This window comes from Nipponia nippon, unplaced genomic scaffold (assembly GCF_047370975.1).
Source record: "Nipponia nippon isolate SJK-2023a ecotype South Korea unplaced genomic scaffold, ASM4737097v1 scaffold_7, whole genome shotgun sequence".
NCBI classification, from domain to species: domain Eukaryota; kingdom Metazoa; phylum Chordata; class Aves; order Pelecaniformes; family Threskiornithidae; genus Nipponia; species Nipponia nippon.
The window spans coordinates 41330992-41346494 of NW_028262391.1; the positions used below are offsets into that span (position 1 = coordinate 41330992).

The following is a 15503-nucleotide window of genomic DNA, read 5'->3' on the forward strand; positions in this document are numbered from 1 at the left end:
TTCCCCCACCCAAGCCAGCCCCATGCCTCTGGAAGCCCCCCGTCCATGTGGCTATGTGGCACATCCAGGCAGGAGCCCCTGAAGTTGTGCTGACAGAGAGTTGACAGGCCACGTGTGACGTCACCGAGTCTGGCGTTACCATGGCAAGTGATTTATTGATGTTTATCGGGAATGAATAGATCAAAGGCAGCCAGATGACAGGCGATCAATCAGCCATCAAATCAAGGATGGCAACAGGCCAAGGAAACCTTTTCCAGCCCACATATCCCCAACTAAGGATTACTGTAAAATTATGTGGGGCTTTTTTTTTTTTTACTGTTTTCTTTTCAATTTGGCTTTTCAAAAAAATACTGCTTAAGTTTAACAGGAGTTGACATTTCTGGCATAAGGAAAACAAAAGAAACAAACAAAAAACCTCAGCAGGACAAAGCCTTGAAAAGTATTTCTAAAAAGAAAAAAAAAATGGAGAAATTGTAAAGGCACTATCAGAAACATTCGCCAGTCATTTGACAATACACAGACCCCCTTTTTTTTTCTCCTTTGGTTTCCTTTGCAGCTTCTCATCTGGACTCATAAATAAGAAATCAATAGGATTAACAGAAGAGGTTGCCAAAGAAAGTGACCAACTAGGTGGGTCTGTCTGTCCAGCAGAGACGCCTCCAGCGCAGTACAAGGGGAAGAGAGAAAAAGATAAAAGTTGAGCAAAGGAGCCAGTTCTGGGCTTGGATCTTCAAGTACCACTGCGGACCCTCCAAATCACTTTGTCCCTACCACTTCATTCACAGCGTGCCATGTATTTATACGTATCCTATCTCTTCTTACAGAAAAAAAAAATAAAAAATAATCTTTTCACCGGCTTTCACAAACCATTTGCATGTGAGAGAAGGGGATGGAGAAGAACGAAGACGACAAGGGAGGGAAGCAAAGTAGGTGCCAAAGTACGGGCTGGAAATGAACAGAATTCGCCTCCTTCCCCCACCCCTGGAGTCACAGAGACCATCCGCGCCCATGCACTCTGTGCCTGCACACACCCGCCCGGCTTTCACCAAGTCTTGCCCCCAGAACTGAGCCGGGCGATGGCGGAGTTCGGAATAAATCAAAGTGGGTACCAAAGTAGAGAAAGGGCTTTCATGCGCCCCCGCCCCTGCCACCCCAAGGAAAAAAATAAAATAAAATAAAATCCCCCCCCCCACGCCACAGCCTTGTGCCTCCAGACCAAGAGTTGCTCTGCAAAATCCACGGCATGCAGCGTGCGATCGCGGGGAGCGGGGCAGGGAGGGAGCCCGGTACGGCCCGAGGGGCTCAGCCCGCTGGAAAGCGGTTATGAAAGAGACGGAGGAGAGCGAGAGGAGAAACAAACGGCCGGGAAGGCGGCTCTCGTACCTGCTGCGCGCCGGGGCGCTTGCTGCTTCCTCCTCGGCATGCTGAGCTCCTGCGGCCGCCGGCGCCGGCGGGGGGGGGCTGCCTGGGCGCGGGGGTGGGAAGAGTTGCTTTAGCCCCAGAGATCCGGTGAGCTGCTCCAGTCTCGGCTCGAGGGCTGGGTTGGGGATATATTTTTTGTTGCTGTGCATACACGATGCCGAGGAGGAGGAGGAGGCGGCGGCGGCGGCGGAGGAGGCGGCACAGAGGAGAGGACAGCCCTGCTGCTGCTGCTGCTGCTGCTGCTGCTGGCAGAAGAGGGGGGAAGTTTGACAAATCGCCCCGGAGGAAGGAGGAGGGGAAGCCCCCCGAAGAGGTGTGCGGGCGGGAGGGCTGGGGAGAGCCCGCAGTCCCCCCCACCCCACCCTGCGCCCCCGGTGCCGGGCCGGGCTGGGAGATCACGGCATAAAGACGGGGGATTTCTTGGCAGGAGTCGGCGGAGCCTCAGCCTGCGCTCTCCACTCCCCGGCTCCCGGCTCGGCGCTGGAGCGGCGGCGGCGGCAACAGGCGAAGCTTGAAGGGAAACGAGATGATCGCAGTGTCACTCAAACTAGTCCGCAAAGAGGGCGAGGGGCACCGCGCTCCCACCCCGGACGGCACCTTAACTCTTTGCGCATCGCGCCGCCGGGCGCCCGCCGCCGGCCGGACACGGCCACGGCGGCGGCCAAGGGTCCGCCCGGGGCGGCGGCGGCGGCGGCGGCGGCGGCGGGGCTCCCCCCCCTCGCCGCGCCCCCTCCGCCGCCCAACTTCGCCCGCCGCCGCCGCCGCTCTCTTCAGCAGCCCGCGGCGGCGGAGGGGCTCGGCCCGCCGGACGCCCCCGGGCAGGGCAGCGCGGAGCAGGGCAGCCCCGCTCCGCTCCCCTCGCCCCGCTCCCCGCCGGCAGCCCTTCCCTTTCCGCCCCCGCGCACACCCGTTCCCCGCCGGAGCCCCCCCTCAGCCATCGCCGCCCCGGGGCACGGGACCCCCCCCCGCCCCGCAGCCTCTGCCCCCGCCGACCCCCTCCCCCGGCGAGGAGGGCCCGGCCCCCGCCCCCGGCGCTGGAGCCCCGGCCCCGCCGAGCCCGGCCGCCCCGCGAAGTGACAGCGGCGGCGGCAGCCCGGGCCCCCGCCTCGCCCCGCACCTCGCCCCGCCGCTCGCCCCGGCCCCACTCACCGGCGCGCCGGGCAGCTGGCCGCCCGCCGGCACACATCCAGCCCTCCGGCTCCCACCTGGCTGGCGCCGCAGCCGCCCGGGCTCCGCTTCGCGCCGGCGGCCGGGCGGGCGGGCGGGCGTGGTGTCGGCGGCCGCGGGGCCGCTCCGGCCGGCGGCCGCTAACGGCGGCGTCTCCGCCGGCTGAGCCGCTGCGCCCTGCCCCGCGGTGCCGCCGGCCGGACGGGCAGCGGCCGCGCACCCCGCGCCCCGCCGGCTCTTCGGGGAAGATCACTTTTCCCTCGCTTTCCCTCTTTTGGGGGCGCTTTTTTTTTTTCTCTCTCTTTTTGGGGTTGGGTTTTTTTTTTTTTTTTTGGTCCAAGTTCAGTGGCGAGCCGCCGCGCTCAGTTCAGCGAGCGCCGGCGGATCGATGTGCTGCGGGTTTGATTGTGCATCCCTGGGCGGCGGGGCCGCGCACCAGCGGGGAGGGCCGGGGCGCGCGGGGGGGCCCATCCCGGCCTCCCGCCTCCGCCGCGCTGCGCACCCGGGCGCGGCGGCCCCGCTCCGCTCCGCGCCGCTCCGCGCCCGCGCCGCCGCAGCCCGCCCGGGCCTGGGAGAAGTGAAGGGGGAAAAAAAAAAAAACCGACAAAAAAAAACAGTAGCGATTTTTTTTCTCTCTTTTTTTTTTTTTAAAGTTCACGGGGAGGAATAAAAAAAAAGGATGATCTCACTTTTACGGTAAGATCAAAAAACTCTCCACTCGCCCCCATTCTTCGAGATTTGGGATAATTCCAAGTACCTGACTAAGTGCAGATGTTGTTGCGTCTTCACATCTTATAAAGCCGCCGTGCCGCTCTTTTGCTCTTGCTTTCCTTTTCAAGTTGCAGGAAATTCAAACACTTTACATGAAGGGTGGAGAAGGTTTGGGATTTTTTTTTTTGGATTATTGTTGTTGTGAGTTGATTATTTTTTTTTAAGCTGATCTTTAGGATGAAAAAAAAAAACCGCAGTCGCCTAAAGTCCCCGGGAAATTGCTACTGTTGGGGGAAAACGAAACATTTCTTGCAAACAAGAAAATGGTGAGTTGTCAATTGCCGCTTCTGCTGCCAAATTCGCTCAGTTCCATCTCATTGATACTCGCTGGTTGCTCCTCACAGTTACAGTATCTGCTCACAGAAGGAGCGATCAGATCTACTTAAGAGACGACACTGAGACGTTCCCCCCCCCCCAAAAAAAAAAACCCTCTGTGAGTGTGTGTGTGTGAGTGTGCGTGTGAGTGTGCGAGCGTGCGCTTGCACCCGGACGGGGCGCGGGGCTGCGGCGGCTGCAGCCCCGTGCGGGCGGGCTCCGCCGCCGTGGCGGTGCATGCCGCTAGATCCGCCCTAACATCTGTCCGTCTCACCATTGGCGCATCCATCAGTGTCACCCTGGCTGCACATTGCAACGACAACACATCAGACGCAACACAGACCGGGATTCGGTACAAATAACCAACATACTAAACAACTTAACCAGGAAGGAGGGGACCAGCCACAGCATAAGTATTTACAAATGTTAGACAGCTTTGGAAAACAGAGAGGGCTAGGCTGCGATTAATAACTCGTTCTTCCTCGCTCCCTCCTCCCCCTTTAAGCAGGAATTAGGAAATAGAAAACCTCAATAATTTATGCCCCCCCCCCCCCGAAGGACGCGGCCGGCGGGGCAGGGCTCAGCCCGGCTGCGCTCCCGGCTCCGCGGGGCGACGGCCGCAGCGGGACGGGGCTAAACGCGGGGCCGGGGAGGGAGAGGTGAACTCGGGGCTGAGGGGGCGGCTGGCCCAGCCGGCGGGCGCCGCGCAGCGTGGAGGATTTCTCCGAGCTCTGGAGCGGGAGAGGCTGAAGCAAACTTGGGGAGACTCGGCTCAGAGTGCGGGAGCCGGGAGCCCCGGCCGGCTTTGTTCTGCCCGGCCGCGCAGAGCCCGGGGAAGGTCAGCCTGCCACCAGGCGCTGATCGAGCGCCCTGAAAACTGCAGCAAAATAAAAGCGATAAGGCGGCTTTAGTCATTTCAGCCCTGCAGAGGCTCTTCTCAACTGTGCCAGAGTCCTCCCCAAAGCCAGGAGTTGTTCTCATCTCCCATTAGTTGGCTGCAGAGCATCCTGAGGAAAACGCTGCAGCGGCCAATCACTAATTTGGGGGGGGGGTGTTGTAAGTTGCAAGAACTTTTTTCCTCCCGCCTCCCCCTCTCTGAATGTGCCCCCCTTCCCCCAGCTCCCCGTGAGGCACGCCCGGCAGGACGCCCGCAGCCTCCCCGCCCGGCGGGGCCGGGGCTCGGCGCGGCGGCTGCGCGCCCTTCCGCTCTCGCCGGCTCGTCAGGCTCGGCTGGGCTCCACGCGTGTGCCGCCCTCCGCTCCTGCGCTGCTCAGCTGCATGCATGTAGCTATGAATTTAGGGGCATGTGTGTTTTAACAGATTCGCTAGCAGAGCTCTCCCTCTCGCAGAAGCACAGCCTGCGTGGAGGAGGCTGGCAGGTTGCAACCTCAGCAGCTGAACGGTGTCACTAAAACAAACATTTGCGAGAAAATCGCCAGCCCTGCTGTGTGGTGAGGTCTGTCTGACACCACTCACCGTGCTTCTCACAGGGCGGCCCACCAGCGCTGGCGGTGGAGGGTAACGGCTTGTAACAGAGCCCCGATTTGGGACTGGGGGGGCTGAATGAAAAAAAGTTAAACTTTCCGTCAACAGTAATTGCAGGAACTTTCTCAGTTCAATTAGAAATAACAAACAGCTCTCGCGTGTGTGTGAGAGAGGGGGAGCGAGGCAGCAGATATACGTGCACACAGACACATGCACTGCACTTACACATTCACAACTCCTAGTGCCAAAACGCTCAGGAAGTTGTGGAATAATTCGGTTGCTAACTATATCCAGTTTTTTAAGGAAGAAAAAAAAATCTATTGAACTTTCTGTCAGACGAATTACAGAGGGAAATGCAGATTCCTTCATGTGCATCAGCTTCTTTGGGGGTCACAGGCTATTTCAGAGAGCCAGAACCCGTAATTTTATTAAGTGTAACATTTACAAACATAATGCGTAAAATCGATGGCTGAGGAGACTCCAGCTACAAAGGCTCAGCACAGGAGGCTCAGCTCTAAGCTCGCTCTTCCCGGCAGTTTTGAAGCAAGGCACCCATTATTTAGAAGTCCCATAATTAGATAACCATCACTCCTGAACTTTCCATCAGCTAAGGATGTTTTAGATTTCAACAGCGTGCACCGTTTAGTGCCCTTCTTTGTCGTGTATTTTCACCGCTCGTTTCACGCCCCTAGACGAAAAGCCCAAGTTTCCCCAGGAGCCCCTCTCCCGCCGCCCCGGTCCGAGCGGAGGCAGGGGGCTGAGCTGCTGAAAGGACCATTGAAATTAGCTGTTAGTTATGGGAATGGCCAGGGAGGATCCGTAAGGAAGTTTATGAAACTTGGAACAGCTGCCTCTCAGAAACCAGCGTGCTCCGGGCTTTAACCTTTCTCTCTCCCGACCAGCGTGTTGATGTTTCGCCACTTGTTCACGGCAAACAAGGAAGGGAGAAGCGTGCGTCGAGTCCCCATGTGCGTCTGTAGCTGATCTCATTTGTTAGCGTCGCCTGATCGCTTTCAGGGGGGTCAGACCCGCTGTGCGAGCCGCTGCGTCCCTGGGCGCTCCCCTCCCGCCCCCAGCAGCAGCCCGGCTCCGCGGGGCGCCTCCGCCCCTTCCAGCGGAGCAGAGGAGGCGACGGGGACCCGGCGGGACCCGGCGGGTCCCCTCGCCCGGCGGCGCCCCGGACACGCGGGGAGGGCCGGGCGGCAGCGAGCCGGGGCCTTCCGAGGCGCCGGCTGCAAGGCGGCGGCCGCCCCGCCGGCCCGGGGGCGAGCTGTCGAGGGGGCAGCGGCGCGCCCGGGGCCGGGCCGCCGGGGGCCGAGGCGGGCAGAAGGCGCGGGGCGGGCGGCGGGGCCGCCTCACCTGCCGGCAGCGCTGCCGGGGCGGCCTCTGCCGGGGCAGCCTTTGCCGGGGCGGCCTTTGCCGGGGCAGCCCCGGCGCAGCCGGGCGCAGCCGTGGGCTCCGGGAGCGGCAGGGAGGCAGCGCCCCGGACCCGGCGCGGTGAGCGCGGCATCCCGCGGCATCCCGCAGCCGCGCCGGGCACCCGCTGCCCGGCCGGGCGGCCGCCGCCGCTGCTTTCCGTCCCAGGGAAAAGCCTCCCCTCCCGCCCTCCTAACGCCTGGGTGGCACCCCATCGAAATGCAAAAAGTGCGAAAAGTACTTCGGTTTCTCCCGGCGAAGAACAAAGAAGAAACAGTTTTCATTAAGGCTGGACTAGATGCATGTGGATCTGGCAAGTTTGTTTAAAAACACCACTGCCCGCGACCGAAAACGATACTCCGCTTTTGTAACTTACAAAGCGTTGTCAATAACCATTATAACAGCAATAATAATCTGAGAAGAGAACAAAGACATTTTGTAATATCTACATAACTTTATTAGAGCAAAATTATTTTAAATGCCTGTGAATTCCCAAACCTCCTGAATACAAATGAATAAAAGTTTTTCTTCGGGCTAAAATCTTTGCTTGAATGTAAATTGTTTGGGTAAGTGAATTTACACAGCAGCAAAGTTTGTTTGTCTTAGTCCAGTAGCTTCGCTTTAACGAACCAGATGTTTTGTCTGTAAATTGTCCAGAGGACTTTTACAGTTCTGACATGTAATAAGCCCCAGAAAACCAGAACTGGGCTAGCAGTGTCCTTGCGATCAGGAACAGGCACTTCGGAAAGAGCAGGGGAAAAGAGAGAGCAAAGCGTAAGCACGCCCAGCGTCTTCCCATTTTGAAGCATTCCTTGCAAGCTGTAGGTAGTCTTGCTCGAATCGATTCGCTTCTGTCTGGAGCTAGAAGTGATTCCCCACCTGACCCCAGGTACCAGAAATGTATCTCCTCACAAAAACCCAACCCACGGTGGAGGGGGAAACTTTGGCTGAGGAAGCCGCAGGGCGCTGAGGAACTCCCGGGGCGGCTCGGCCCCGTGCGGGCGCTCCTCGCCGCTGCAGCCGCCGGGCGGAGCGGGGCAGTGCAGCGCGGCCCGACCCGCACCGGACCCGCGGCCCCCCGCGGCCCCCCGCGCAGCTGGCCGCGCCGGGAGGTGCCGGCGGCGGCCGCTCCGTCCCTCCCTCCCTCCCTCCCCGCGGCGCCGGGCGGCAGCGGCGGTCCCCGGCCGGGGCGGCGGCGGCTCCTCGCCCGCCGGGCCCCCGCGGCGGCGAAGCCCCCGGCCCCGCGGCGGCTGGAGAGCGGCCTGCGCCCGCCGCCGGCTGCCGACAACTTCGCGAATTAAACTTGGGCGGCGAGCGCGGCTGGCCGGCTCCGCCGGGATCCTGCTGCTGCTGCTGCTGCTCTCCCCCGGGAGAGCCGGGCCCGGCCGCCTCCCCGCGGCGGGGGCAGAGGCTCCGTCGCGTTTTGCCGTGCCTCCCGGCCGGGGAAGGGCTGCGGCCCCCGAGCGACCCGGGCCCCCGCTCGCCCCGGCCCCGCTTCCTGCGGGCAGAGCCCGGGGGCGGCGGAGCCCCGCTCGGCCCGGCCAGAGCCCGCCCCGAGCCTCCCCCGCCCCGCTCCCGCCGCACTTGCCGCTCTCCCACGGGCGGCACGTTTCGGAGATGGTGCGTGCTAAAATGAGATCTATCGTCGCGATTCAGACCCGCCGCATTATCGCTTCCCCCCCCCCCCCCCCCCCCCCGAAAGGACTTAGGGTCTCTGAAGAAACAATCGGCCGCTGCTTTGAAGGAAATAAGCGATACCATTCAGAGCTACTGTAGCGTAATGTATTCACTTGGGCAGTAGGAAAATCTTTTATGAAAAATAGTTACAGATCCTGGAACTCCACCATATGTGACAACAAAAGCCATTGTGTTAGCAGAAAGGGGTTAGCTAATTTTACCTATACAAAGTTTGACTAGCTGCAGGCTTTGGGAACGCCTTTGTGGAGACTGGCAGCGATCCTCGGAGCTGGTCAGTTTGCGAGGCGCTTGGAGGATCTAGGAGAAGGGGAAGGGATTCCCCTCTTACTTCTCGCATCACCGGAAAGTTTTCATCGCACACCTAACGCAGCTGTTCCTTTGCTGACCGCCCGTGATTCAACGCAATAAAGATTTTGTTGTGCACAGATAGACTTTTTTTGAAAAAAACAGGAAAAAACAGATGAAGTGGGAAGTTGATAAAGCCTAACCCGGAGCAAAATCCTTCTTTCTTTTCACAGAAACTTATTTCCCAGAGGTTTGGTTTTTTTGTTGTTGGGGTTTTTTTAAGTGATTTGCACATAGTGCTTGCACTAAGATATGCAAGTTTCTCCTAAAAAAAAAGTTATCCATCTGCCAGTAAGGCACCTCTACCCGGCCGCGGACAGGCTCCGAGCCCCGCTGCCTACTGCTCCGCCGCCAAGGGAAGGGCAGCGCTGGGGTCGGCCCGCCCCGGCCCCCGGCAGCGCGGCGAGGGCTCGGTGCCCCCGAGGGGACGCGCACCGGACCGAGGGGAGCCGCCGGCTCCCGGCGCGGCCCCGCAGCTCCCGGGCCGGCCCCGCAGCGCGGAGGTGCGGGCCTCCCGCCCTCCCGCCGCGCCTCTTTGATCCCGGGAATGAGACTGTGCAGGCCGGTAGGCCACGGCGTGGCAGGCGGCCAACGGGCATTTAAAAAAGACATAGAGGGGCTGCCGGGCCGTAAATCCTGGCTCCCCAGCATGCCCAGCAACTACTGTTTAGAAGGGCTTTATTAAATTTATTATGTATGAAGAGCGGAGGGCCCGGATGACGCAGAGCCGGTGCGGGAGTTTGACCCGCGCGCCGCCCCGCGGGGCTCCGCACAGGCGGCCCGGCCGCGCAGCGACGCGGCCGGCACCCAGCATCCTCCACCCTCACCCCTTCTCCAAGAAAAAAATCATAAAAATCATAAAAAATCCGCTGTTGGGGCGCAGCCGCCCTGGCAGGGCAGCAGAGAGACCCCGGGGGGAGCAAGCAGAGGCGGCCGGCTGCTACAGCCCCCATCCCCGGGCAGTTTTGGAGGCTGCACTGGCCTTTCGCACCCCGGGTTTCAGCCTGGCCTTGCCCTCGGCAGCCCCGTCCCTGCCCTTGTGCCCTGCCGCGCCGCTGGTTGCGGGCAGGTCGCCGCCGGGGATGCGGGTTCCTGCGCCGGGGTGCGGGGAGCTGCGGCCGGGGCGGGAGCTCCCTTCTGCCGCGCCAGGGACTGGAGTTTGCACCATCCAGGTCAGGCGAAACGTGGAAACTAAGAAAATCTGACACCATCATTGATTCCCTCTCTTTGTTCTCATGTCATCCGTACACAATGGGGAGAAAGAAATGCGACTTTAAAACTGCAATTAACCAGCTCTAGAGCAGATTTCTTTCGTTGGGTGTTTATTCCTATCAAATCTCATTTCTTCTCTGGAAAAGCACTTCTAATTTTAAAATAAAACAGGCGATGTAAAAATACCTTATATCCTTCTGTAACAAGAGTTGCTTAAATTATGACTGGATGTGCCTAAACAGTCATCTTACGGTTTCCCACTGATTTTGGTCAGGTCTTGAAAGAATGGCAATTTTTTTCTAATGTTTTAAAAGTATTAACTTCCTTTCAAACATTCTTTAACCTTTAATGTTTTGTAACTTGATGAAAAGGTCACTTTGTTCGGAGTGGAGGCATCTGCTCCATAATTGTTCTAATATCAGGCAGAGCTCCATCCTAACACTAAATTCTTTTATGAGGATTTTTTTTGTCTTAATATACTATTGTTAAGGTTACCATAAGTAACTGTTTTAAAGGCAAAGAGCTATAGACCAAAGGATGCTCGCACTTTATATGATTTCACCAGCTTCAGATGTTTAGAGCTGTACTCAGCAGATGACATTAGCTGAGCTCTGAGAAGAACAACCAGAACAGTTTCACCTCTTCCCACTTGTGGGGGCCTGAGGTAGAACGGGAACAGAATAAATAGCTGGATTTATAGGCTGAGCTGCACAACAAAATAGCACAAAATACTGGTTAATACCACTTTGAACCAGCAGCAAGCCTGATCCGAGTATCGCGGAGTGCTTTACAAAGGGCTGTGTCAGAAAGCTGAGACACGGCTGGGTTAAAAGCAGAGCGATGCCGGAGATGCAGGGACCATTGGACATCGGTGTCTCAAGAATCAGACTCGGAAAGCAATATGGTGGGAAAAACATTACTAATCTGATTATATTTTAGACTACTTGCTGTGAAGGCAACAGAAGCTTTTCAGCACGTGTAAATCAATATTTATTATTAGGAGCAGTAATATTTTGAATCTGCGTATTTAGCCAGTTTTGGTATAGAGAACCTGTTTGTTCTATATAAAAGCCGAGGGCTGAGAACGCCCCTCCGGGGGCAGCCTGTGGCCCCAGCTCCGTGGGCAAACATCACTTACTCACGACGCTGTAGCTGCTTTGCAAGCTGAGTGGTGATACCTGACTGCATATTGAAGATTAGAGCGAGGACCTTAAATGCATGCAATTAATCCCTCTAAAATACAACAGGATTTTCTAATTCTTACACAATTCAAACATCCAGAGAATATGTTTAATTAAAACTTGGCTATACATTTTTTTAAGATTTTCTAAAAAAAACAAAGAAATGAGCTAATTATATTGCTTAGTATTCTAATATGCTTTTTTTTTTTTTTTTAATAACACACTTTTCTAGCCAGGCCAGTCCCTTGAGGATCAGTTCCTCATTTATAAGGAGGTCCCCAATGGGAGTTAAAAAGAGGCTATTTTATAAGAAGAAAATATATTCTGAAAGAGGAGCCATACAAAGATAACCCCGCATCACATATATCAGTATGGAGGATGGAATATGTATTCCAATGATGCAAATCTTCCCCTGCAATAATTTGCTCGTTAGTGTTAACGAAAGCCCAGATACTGATGTCTATGTATTTGTTCTTGTATTTTTCATCACGCTAATGCTTTTAACTAGAATTATTTTTTTAAATTTGCTTTATTTAATGAATTTAAAGGTCAATCCTCTTCCTTTCCATATGCAAATCCTATTAATAGTAGAGGTTTGATATTAATGGGAGTTAATAGAGAAGATACCCCCTTCACACAGACACCCCACAAGAGAACAAAATAATCTCGAGATAATTTCAGTAAATTTGTCGCTTCTTTCTCCCCTTTGAGTAACCAAATATCAGGGCAAGAGTACCTTGGAAACAGGAGTGATGAGACATGGAAGGGCACACAGGCCCTCCCCAGCTTCCGAACGCAGGTCCCCGGGGAAAGGACGCAGCCCCACAGCAGCTGGAACGCACTGCCGCCGCCGCCTCCTCCTCCTCCTCCTCACCAGCCGCTCGCGCCTGCAGGAGCCAGGCAGGACGCAAGGTGCCCTCACCAAGAGACCCTTCCCCATCCTCCTAAAGAGGGAACAGGCAACTTCTGCTCCCTTCAGAGTCTGATGGTCTCCGCCTGGGAGACCACAGCAGCTGCTCAGAGAGAAACGGGAGCTGCTGGAGTTGGTAAGGGAGTAAGTGAAGTTCCTGCCTCTCCCTGTTTCTGCCAGTTTTGGAGTTGGTAACTGTTTTGTCACTGTCTTTCTATCTCTATTTGCTGTAGCAGGACTTGCAGAGTTTTTGATAGTGTTCGTTTGTTGGGTTTTTTTTAACTACAGCTGTTGGTGTTAACAACACTTACATGCCTATAGAGGGGGAGGTGGCGAAAGAGGTGAACAAACTCATTGCTTTCATCTGCACTCTCTGTAGGAAAACGCTCCCTGTGCTAACGAGTGAGGAACAACCCTGTCTAGCCTAACTTACACAATAAAACTATCTGCAGTGTTTCTCAAGCCGATGAATCCAGACACCAAGCAGCAAAGCATCATTAGACCAGAGCAGCTTCTTCCTCGGTGAGGAATAAAGACTCCCTCATTCAGCCCCTGGCAAGGCTTGACACGGCTCCTGCAGATCGGCCTCCGTTTCATTAAGGGCAAGCCGTAGTAATGTGATTAGAAGAGGTGGAGAAAGGGATGAGTCATGGACCCCAGAATGGTGTTAATTTACCTCTTATCAAAGGGCACTAAGCCACTCCCTCTGAACACCAGGGAATTTTGCGTGGAAACCCATCTTCACTGCAGCCTCCCCCCTAGCTGTCACTCCTGAGCTGAAAAAGTCTCCCCAAATACCTCTTCTCAACCTGCGCTTAGCAGGTGACGTTAGTCTACTACGCTCCCAAACTGCGCAAGGCCTTTCACAACCACGTTTTACGATATCTGAATGCCCCTCCCAAAACTCAAAACACCTTAGTTTTTTTAGGGAAACCATTTTTTTTTCCTTAAATTGAATTTACTTTTTCACTGTTTATACCAAAGGGATTTTTTTTTTTCCTTAATTCCTGAACCTGGAAGCTGGTTGTATCCTTTGGAAAAGGTTGTGTATAAAAACTATAAACTGTCCCTGGGAACTGCGGACAGAGCCCTGCAGTGCTCTTGGGCTGCCCAACCTCTGAGCTGCAGAGACACGAGGGACAGCAAGGACTGGCGTGTCCCTACAACACAGAGAGTTGCTGCTTTGATGGGTGGATACGTTGACCAAATCCTTTTCGCTCTGCGTGGCTGGTGGGATGTTGGAAAGTCCCTCTGAAGCAGCGACTGTGGGCGGCAACAGTCCGTGTGATACACGTAGCAGCTTCCATCTCTCAGAGAGACTGTTCCTGGCTCTTTGCAGACTAAAGCAGATAGTATCGTATCATACCATGGCTTATGTTAAGGTCACCTTTTCCGTCACAGCCTTGATGTGGCTGTAGATTTGGCAAGGGAAGGGCTGGAGGGTAGGAAACATGCTGAGATAAAAGGCATCACGTTTCTGAGGAAGCCAGGGCCCTCTTCACAAGCCTGTAGTTTGGATTATAGGCTGAAACACACTCGAAACTCCCATTGGCTTCTATGCAAATAGGAAAGCATAGAATTAGGTCTGATATTGGAAGCGCATGACAAAATAAGACTTATATTGCTTATGTTCTGGGGAGGTGAGTGCTGACTGCTGCAAGCATTCTGTTTCCAGCCAAACAGCAAAACTCTGTAATTGTCCAGATATGTCACAGGCTCAAAGAGTTTGCATTTAAAAAAAACCTTAGGTATAAATGACTTCCACAAACAGGAGCCTGGACTCAATGGAACAACGCAGTTGTCTGTTACAGCAAATCTGGTGTTCCTGGATTCAAATCTGCTACAGGCATTCTGGATTTTAATTAATATATTGTTTCATATGTATGAGTATTTCATGGGGTTTTTTTGTTTTCACACACTGCATTTTTAGTTTAAACAAAGCGTATTCTCTGTATTATTCTCCAAAGCAATTGAATAAATATCACAGACTTTATAGATCTGGTAGCCTTTCCAGTGAACAACACAGCAGTCATGCTTCACAGAAAAGGGATAACATCCTAGAGTGCAGCTGATAAGAGCAACAATTTACAAAGCAAGAGATCTGTTATGCAGTGAAAGCTTTATTACCATGACTTGATGTTACATCTACAACACATAAGGGTTAATCATTGCAGCAGTTTGCAGCTGGTTTGTGCTCTCAGGGGAGTCATAGCAATAGACTTCTGTGTGTAAGACAAGGTCAGCCTTGCTCTCCCGGGGTCAGCAGGCCACGTGATAACGCAACTCCGAAACTTCGGCTCCGAGGAGACACAGGTGCCAAACCCATTTTGTGGTCTGTTGTAGAGCGCTTCTTGTGGTTTTTATTCTCCTCAATAAAAACACATACATAGCTCTGTGGTACATAATTGGATGGCGAGTTTTCAGAGCTACCCATCAGTGTGAGTTTTCTGTGGCAGCAGTGGGTTCATGAGTTTGCCGGGTACATGTAACATTTCATGGGAGACTTATTCTTAGTGGACTGAGAAAACAGAGCAGTCAATGCTGAGTTTAAGGGCCAAATCCTGCATAATTTGTTCAGTCTTATGGTATAAAACACTCACATGAGTAAAGTGAGCAGAATTGGACTTTAACATTTTATTAATATTTATCTTCTACTGCTACAAGACACAACAATAATCAAATAAGAAAAACTTTAATCCTCAAATGCAGCTTTAATCTTCAAATTGGTTAGCTTATCAGAGGGGTAACATTTATTTTCAAAGACAGGCTGCTCAGAATGATCAGCTGAAATAGAAACCTGTAAGTGAAAGGATGTAAGTTTATCGGGCGGTGTTGTCTATATTTATAGTTTCTGCTCAACCCATATTTCTGGTTTTATATGCATGTGTCAAAAATTAATACACAGCAAACTTCACCAACAGTTTTAAGAGATCCTAAAATATAATAAAATCAATAAATGATGTTCTGGCATAAATGTTTCTGTAGCTGAGGGTGGTCAGGTTCAAAGGGCAACATCTGACCATTTCTCTTTCCCACCCTGCTGTGGAGTAAGACCCTCCCCTCAACTTCAAATCACTGGGGAGAGGGTAATTTAAGCTATACTTGATGTACCCTATACATCACTGTCTTCAGGACCAGGTTTAAAATTAAACTCTGATGTACAAAGTTAAACAAAAATGAGATAAAAATTGGCAGGGGTTGAAGAGGGTCAAAGTAGTCAAAACACAAGGTAGACTATTGCTTCTTTTGATTTATGTTATTCTGTGCAGTAAAAAAAATAAAATTATAGCTCTCGTGGAGACTTTTTTCATTGAGAATAACGCGTTCCTAATTTGTTTTCTATAGACTTACAGGGCATTTGCTCTGGGAGATGGAAGCATTTCTTTATTTATTTATTTTGGCAGGGGCAGAATATCACCAACTGTTGGCAGAATATTCAAATTATCATTAGATGCAACCTTTGTCACTCAACAGCAAGGGAAAGAGAATAGTATTTCACCTTCCGTGAGTGGTTATCTTACAATGCACACATCTATAACCTTACAAGCGTATAGAGTTTTGCTTTCAGGCAACTCTTTTAA

At 53.7% G+C, this 15503-nt stretch overlaps 1 protein-coding gene and 1 long non-coding RNA gene across 7 annotated transcripts in view; one reads left to right on the plus strand and one right to left on the minus strand.

The window, feature by feature from the left end:
- The window catches only part of TSHZ3 (teashirt zinc finger homeobox 3), a 65781-nt gene extending 63127 nt beyond the window's left edge, over positions 1-2654 (minus strand). Inside the window, exons 1-2 of one of the 3 annotated variants that reach the window (XM_087740698.1) lie at positions 2572-2654; positions 1384-1664 (exon numbers count right to left, since the gene is read on the minus strand). In XM_087740698.1, coding sequence (XP_087596824.1) covers positions 1384-1423 — 40 coding nt within the window. In that variant the 5' untranslated portion in view covers positions 1424-1664; positions 2572-2654. Of the gene's footprint in view, positions 1-1383; positions 1857-2571 lie in introns of those variants that run through there. The other 2 variants (XM_087740697.1, XM_087740696.1) reach the window with 2 other exon arrangements.
- A 558-nt stretch (positions 2655-3212) lies between these two features.
- The window catches only part of LOC148051031 (uncharacterized), a 54052-nt gene continuing 41761 nt past the window's right edge, over positions 3213-15503 (plus strand). For 2 of the 4 annotated variants that reach the window (XR_015700593.1, XR_015700592.1), the window contains exon 1: positions 3213-3285. This is a non-coding gene — a long non-coding RNA (uncharacterized LOC148051031). Of the gene's footprint in view, positions 3286-3307; positions 3627-15503 lie in introns of those variants that run through there. The other 2 variants (XR_015700591.1, XR_015700590.1) reach the window with 1 other exon arrangement.